Source organism: Macaca fascicularis, chromosome 20 (assembly GCF_037993035.2).
Source record: "Macaca fascicularis isolate 582-1 chromosome 20, T2T-MFA8v1.1".
In the NCBI taxonomy this organism is placed as follows: Eukaryota; Metazoa; Chordata; class Mammalia; order Primates; family Cercopithecidae; genus Macaca; species Macaca fascicularis.
The window spans coordinates 21,150,097-21,157,500 of NC_088394.1; the positions used below are offsets into that span (position 1 = coordinate 21,150,097).

The 7,404-nt window shown below is 51.6% G+C and overlaps 1 protein-coding gene across 1 annotated transcript in view; it reads left to right on the forward strand.

Moving 5' to 3' along the window:
- Positions 1 to 7,404, forward strand: part of SDR42E2 (short chain dehydrogenase/reductase family 42E, member 2) — a 30,457-nt gene that overhangs the window by 5,736 nt on the left and 17,317 nt on the right. The window contains exons 4-6 of the mRNA XM_065536690.2: positions 621 to 678; positions 2,035 to 2,153; positions 3,708 to 3,783. Coding sequence (XP_065392762.1) covers positions 621 to 678; positions 2,035 to 2,153; positions 3,708 to 3,783 — 253 coding nt within the window. The remainder of the gene's footprint in view (positions 1 to 620; positions 679 to 2,034; positions 2,154 to 3,707; positions 3,784 to 7,404) is intronic.

The window sequence follows — 7,404 nt, forward strand, 5'->3', positions numbered from 1 at the left end:
AGGTTGCAGTGAGCCAAGACTGTACCACTGCACTCCACCCTGGACAACATGAGCTAAACTCCATCTCAGAAAATATAATAATAAATATAGCTTAAAAATAAGCATGGAGCTCATCTCCTGGTGTGATGAGAATTAAATGAGATCGTGGATCGGGAAGCTCTCGCCCTGTCCCTGGCCCATAGGAGCCCTCATAGCCGCCTAGTTTTTGTTTTTCACACCCCAGCTCCCTCATGAGGGCCCAGCCCATATTACCATGTCCACCTTACAGATAGGGAAACTGAGGCTTTGAGAGCAGGTTCTGAGCCTGTCTTCTGTGCCAGGGATTGTACCAGGTCCTCTCAAGTGTCTTACTGAGTCCTGCCCAGCACCCAGGGGAGGAGGTTGGCCCTCACTTTACAGATTAGGTTGCTGAGGGCCAGATGTGGGGGCAGAACCTTCCCTGGCCACCCAGGAAGATGGTGGCAGAGCCAGGCACCCACACTCCAGGTGGGCCTTCGGGATCCCTGTCTCTGAGGTGAACATCCTGCTGCCCCGTCCCACCTGACCCCAAGCGCAGCCTTCCAGCCTCAGCAAGAAGGCATGGGTAGCACCATGACTTTCTCACCTGTCTTGTCTTTTAGCTGCAGAAAGAGCAGATTGAGTCTATAAATGTCGGAGGCACCAAACTAGTGATTGATGGTAGGTGCTCAGAACCAGGTATGACCTGCTGTGCATCTCGCCCTCTCTCCCTTCTCCTGCTGCAGGCCCGGCTCCCAGGGTGTAGGGCTGGGAGACAGAGGTGGGGCCCTCCTGCCATCAATGGGAGGGCCTGGGGGCAGCACATCCCTTGTGCACTGCAGACCTGCCCAGGGCCCCGCATGAGTGTGTCAGTGTGGTCTTAGCATGTCTGGGAACGTGGGGACCAGAGTTACCTCTGAGGGCTTAGCGGATGGAAAAAGAAAAGTTGCCGAAGCTGGCTGGGCACGGTGGCTCACGCCTGTAATCCCAGCACTTTGTGAGGCCGACAGGGGTGGATCACCTGAGGTCAGGAGTTCGAGACCAGCCTGGCCAAAATGGTGAAACCCCACCTCTACTAAAAATACAAAAAAATAGCCAGGCGTGGTGGCAGGTGCCTGCAGTCCCAGCTACCTGGAAGGCTGAGGCAGGAGAATCGCTTGAATCTGAGAGGCAGAGGTTGCAGTGAGCCGAGATAGCACCACTGCTCTACAGCCTGGGTAATGAGAGCAAAACTCCGTCTCAAAATAAATAAATAAATAAATAAAATTTAAAAATAAATAAATAAGGCTGGGCGTGGTGGCTCATGCCTGTAATCCCAGCACTTTGGGAGGCCGAGGCAGGCGGATCACCTGAGGTCGGGAGTTCGGGACTAGCCTGACCAACACGGAGAAACCCTGTTTCTACTAAAAATACAAAATTAGCAGGGCGTGGTGGCGTATGCCTGTAATCCCAGCTACTGGGGAGGCTGAGGCAGGAGAATCACTTGAACACGGGAGGCGGAGGTTGTGGTGAGCCAAGATTGCGCCATTGCACTCCAGCCTGGGCAACAAGAGTGAAACTCCATCTCAATCAATCAATCAATCAATCAATAAAAAGTTGCTGAAGCACCAAAATCGAAGACCCATGTGTGGGCTGCCTGGGCATGTCCTGCCTTATCCCATATGTCTCTGATTCTAGAGTGCCTTTTTCTATGTCTCCATCCAGTGAGACCTTCTTCTGACCTGTCTCTGGCAAGGTAGCCCAGGGGTCCAAGCCACAGTGAGAAAGAATAAAGAGCAGGCCTGGCTCCCAGAGGCCCACAGAGCAGGAACTTGACCGCACCCTAAGTGAAGGGCAGAAGACTCTTCCCTCCTGAACAGCTGTAGATTCTGGGAGGGTCTCGGGGGTCCAAGTTGTGCATTGAAAACTTGGTGGAGATCTGCATGGCACCTCCTTAGCCGACTCCGTGCTCACATGTGTCCCATGTGTCCCGTGTGTGTGTCTGTGTCTTTGCACGTGTGTGTGTGTATTTGTTGCTATGTGCACCTGCTGCTGCAGTCTGTGTTCGCCAGCGGGTTCCGAGGCTCATCTATACCAGCACTGTCAACGTTGCATTTGGCGGGAAGCCCATAGAGCAGGGCGATGAGGACTCCGTGCCATATTTCCCATTGGATGAGGTACCTGTCTTCCGGGAGAGGTGGGCGGGGCCTGAGGGCCGGGGACCCACAGCTCAGAGGGTAGGAATGGGTGGAAGCCAAGATTGGTTTCACAACTCAGGATGCGTCCTAACAGGAAGGGGCCCCCAAAACTGGCTGGCATCAGCACTCCCCAACCTGGCCACATTCTACCCATGTGACCCTGACCCTGAGCAAATCACTTAAGCCCTTTGAGCCTCTGTTTTGTTTTTTTGTTGTTTTTTTACTTTTTCTTTTTCTTTTTTTTTTTTTTTTTGAGACGGAGTCTCGCTCTGTCGCCCAGGCTGGAGTGCAGTGGCACCATCTCAGCTCACTGCAACCTCTGCCTCCCGGGTTCACGGCATCCTCCTGCCTCAGCCTCCCGAGTAGCTGGGACTACAGGCGCCGACCACCACGTCCGGTTAATTTTTTGTATTTTTAGTAGAGACAGGGTTTCACCGTGTTAGCCAAGATGGTCGGTATCTCCTGACCTCATGATCCGCCTGCCTCGGCCTCCCAGAGTGCTGGGATTACAGGCGTGAGCCACCGCGCCTGGCTTTTTTTCTTTTTGTTGAAACAGAGTCTCACTCTGTCATGAGGCTGGAGTGCAGTGGCGCGATTTTGGCTGACTGCAACCTCCACCTCCCAGGTTAAAGGGATTCTCCTGCCTCAGCCTCCCAAGTAGCTGGGATTACAGGTGCACACCACCACGACCAGCCAATTTTTGTATTTTTAGTAGAGACAGGGTTTCACCATGTTGGCCAGGATGTTCTCCATCTCCTGACCTCATGATCTGCCAGCCTCAGCCTCCCAAAGTGCTGGGATTACAGGTGGTTTTTGTTTTGTTTTGTTTTGTTTTGAGACAAGGTCTTGCTTTGCTCTGTCACTCTGGAGTGCAGTGGCAGGATCTCAGCTAAATGCAACCTCCACCTCCCCGGTACAAGTGATTTTCCTGCCTCAGCCTCCCCAGTAGCTGGGACTACCACGCCCAGTTAACTTTTGTATTTTTAGTGGATACAGGTTTCATTGTGTTGCCCAGGCTGGTCTCAAACTCCTGGGCTCAATCAATCCTCCCTCCTGGGCCTCCCAAAGTGCTGGGATTACAGTCATGAGCCACTGCACCCAGAAAAACCTCTGTTTCTTCATCCCAGCATGGTAACACTACTGCCATGGGGTTGTGCAGAGCAGGAAATAATTTAACCAATGTGAAAATGCCATGTGAACACAAAAGAGCCATGTGTAGGTAATTCATCCCGCGTGTGTCCAGCATCAGCCTTGCAAGGACAGGTGTCTGGAGCCGGCAGGAGTCTCCCTGAGTTGGGCCTAGTCATTGTTACTGCTCCGAACCCAGTGCTCCTCTGCTCCTGTGGCTCTGGAAGGAGATGCACTGTTCTCCCACCCGGGGGACAGGAAAGGCCATGGGGCTTGGGGCTTGGCCATATCCCAGTGGGAGTCCCAAGGGAAGGTGCAGCCCTGGGGCTGGGCCAGGCTGGGCAAGCATTGCCAGCAGCATTGCTGACCCTCTCTGGTGGTTCTGTTTGTCCCGGCCTCTGGCAGCACATAGACCACTACTCCCGAACTAAAGCCATCGCCGACCAATTGACCCTCATGGCCAATGGGATGCCTCTCCCAGGTGAGTATCATGGGGCTCTGCTTATATCAAATGCACCTGCCCACTGCTGCCTCATCCAAAATACCTGTGTGATTCATGCTAACGTGTGACTGAGGCTCACCTTCCTCCCAAAGGATGGTTTCCCAGGGTCTCGCCCATTCATCATTCAGCACATTCTGAACACCTGCTGTGTGGCTACACCCCGCCAGGGATACAGCCCAGAAGTCAGGCCCAGTGTCTGCCCTTACATAGTTCACAGTCAGGTGGTGAAGAGACTTGAGCAAACCCAGGTCTGGCTCTCTTTTCTCCTGCACAGGAGTGGATCCAGCTTTAGGGTCTCTCTTTAGACAAAAGAGCGCCAAATTATGAGTGTGGAATGAGATATAACACTTTGAAGGGGCCTTGCAAGGGAGAGGCCCAAAGGCTCGAGCTTCAATAACTTCCCAGAAGAGTCTACCTTGGCCGTCTTATTTACTTATTTGTTCTAGAGATAGAGTCTTGCTCTGTTGCCCAGGCTGGAGTGGAATGGCACAATCATAGCTTACTGCAGCCTCGAACTCCTGGGCTTAAGTAATCCTCCTGCCTCTGCCTCCCAGGTGGCTGAAACTGCAGGTGTGTGCCACCACACCAGGCTTATTTTCTATTTTTTTTTGTAGAGATGGGGTCTCACGATGTCGTCCAGGCTGGTCTCAAACTCCTGGCCTCAAGTGATCTTCCTGCCTCGGACTCCCAAATGCTGGGATTACAGGCATAAGCCACCATGCCTGGCCTTGGCTGCCTTTTTATATTGCCTCTTCTGGTTATAGATGAGTAATAATAGAATGCAAATAGTCCATATTTCCTGAATGCACACTACATGCCAGGCCTATTTTGCATGCTATTTTTTTTTCTTTAAAATACAATTCTTAATCTCTTATTTTTTTTTTCTTTGAGAAGGAGTCTTGCTCTGTCACCCAGGCTGCAGTGCAATGGTATGATCTTGGCTCACTGCAACCTCCGCCTCCTGGGTTCAAGCGATTCTCCTACCTCAGCCTCCCAAGTAGCTGGGACTACAGGTGCATGCCACCACACTTGGCTAATTTTTGTATTTTTAGTAGAGATGGGGTTTCACCATGTTGGTCAGGCTGGTCTAGAACTGCTGACCTCAAGTGATCCACCTGCCTCGGCCTCCCAAAGTGCTGGGATTATAGGCATGGGAGTCCATGAGCCACCGCACCCGGCCCCATTCTTTATTCTACTTTTCCCTTTATTTTAATTTTATCTCATATTTTTTCATGGACTCTTCTCCCACAGGTTGCTAACTTTATATGCAAAGGTCAAATTAACCCTTCACAACACGCCTTTTAGGTAAAAACCATAGGTATCCCTTGCTTTCTAAACTTCAGAGCCAAATTTATTCAGATAAATTTCGTGCTATCCAAATTATCACTACTTGGGCTGGTGCGGTGGCTCACGCCTGTAATCTCAGCACTTTGGGAGGCAGAGGTGGGTGGATGGCTTGAGTTTAGGAGTTCAAGACCAGCCTGGAGAACATGGCAAAACCCTGTCTGTACAAAATATATATATATTGTACTATATATATATATAGCTTTCTAAAATTCAGAAAGTAAAAAGAATCAGATAACTTGGTTTCCCTTCACTATCAAAACTCTCTGAACTTGAGAGCCAAGTGGATTTGGAGAGTTGGGGGGCTTAAAAATTATAATCCTCACTGGGTGCAGTGGCTCACACCTGTAATCCCAGCACTTTGGGAGGCCAAGGCAGCAGATCACAAGGCCAGGAGTTTAAGACCAGCCTAGCCAATGTGGTGAAACCCCATCTCTACTGAAAATATGAAAAAATTAGGTGGGCATGGTGGTGCGTCCCTGTAGTCCCAGCTACTTGGGAGGCTGAGGCAGGAGAATCCCTTGAACCCAGTGGGGCGGAGGTTGCGTGAGTCGAGATCGTGCCACTGCACTCCAGCCTAGGCAACAGAGCGAGACTCCATCTCAATAATAATAATAATAATAATAATCCTCAATGTACAGGTGAGAAAACAGACAGATGAACTGACCTCACTCAATATCATCCTGCTGTTAGGTGGTAGAGATGGGATTTGAACCCCAGGAGAGTTTTACACCAGAGCCTGGGGCTTAATCACTGTGCAGCGCTGCAGCCCCAGCTGAGCAGGTCCCTGAGCACTGACTCTTTTCCTTAAAATCTTCCCCATCCCCCAACCCCCACCCCACTCTCCATCACCCTGGGCCAGTCAGGCCTGGACCCCTGATCCCAGTAGAACTATCCAGCTGTTGGCCGGGCGCGGTGGCTCACGCCTGTAATCCCAGCACTTTGGGAGGCCGAGGCGGGCGGATCACAAGGTCAGGAGATCGAGACCACGGTGAAAACCCGTCTCTACTAAAAATACAAAAAATTAGCCGGGCGCGGTTGTGGGCGCCTGTAGTCCCAGCTACTCGGGAGGCTGAGGCAGGAGAATGGCGTGAACCCGGGAGGCGGAGCTTGCAGTGAGCCGAGATCGCGCCACTGCACTCCAGCCTGGGCGACAGAGCGAGACTCCGTCTCAAAAAAAAAAAAAGAAATATCCAGCTGCTCTCCCAGAGGTTTCAACCTTGTGCAGTTGAATAATATTTTCTCTACCTGGGGCCTCTGCTGGCCAACCCAGCAGCCTGTACTCTAGACACCTAATCCTCCAGCCAAGAATTATTTATATGAGCATCTGCAGCTTTCCATGGTCAGGAGAGTCATAGATACCCTGGCCCTCCGTGAAGTAGCTGTCCAATGCCCTGCCTGCCAACGTCAGCTGCAACCCGACCTCCTCCCACTATGCCCAGGTGACCCAGAGTTTAAAATTAGCTGCAGGCTGTTTACAGGAAAGCTCACCTGATACCTGCCTTCCAGGAGTCCAGCTGCAGTCACCTGGGGTCATTTCCACTCCCTACTATCCAAGCGGGTTCCTGAGACTGTTTTTCTGACTCAGTGCAGTTCCAGCGTAGTCCTGGAAGCAGAGTCCTGAGGCATGCAGATCCTAGCTCAGTGTTAATGCAGTTATGTCCTCCCATCTTCTGTCTCTGGGTGTGTTAGTATCCTGTGGCTGCTGTGACAGACGATGCCACCCAAATTTGATGACTTAAAACAACAGAAATGGGCCAGGCATGGTGGCTGACACCTGTAATCCCAGCAATTTGTGAGGCCAAGATGGGAGGATTGCTTGAGCCCAGGATTTCAAGACCAGCCCGGGCAACATGGCAAAACTCTGTCTCCACAAAAAAAATACAAAAATTGTCTGGTGTGGTGGTGCACGCCTGTACTTCCAGCTACTCGGGAGGCAGAGGTGGGAGGATCACCTGAGCCCAGGGAAGTCAAGATGGCAGTGAGCGGTGACCCTCTCTCAAAAACAAATGAACAAAAGGCAATCATTTATTCCCTCACCATTCTGGAGGCCAGTCTGAAATCAAGGCGTCAGCTGGACTGCACTCCCGGAGGCTCAGGTAGGCTGCACTCCTTCCTCTTTTTTTCCTTTGAGGCAGAGTCTCACTCTGTTGCCCAGGCTGGAGTGCAGTGGCGTGATCTTGGCTCACTGCAACCTCCGCCTCCTGGGTTCAAGCAATTCTCCTGCCTCAGCCTCCTGAGTAGTTGGGATTACAT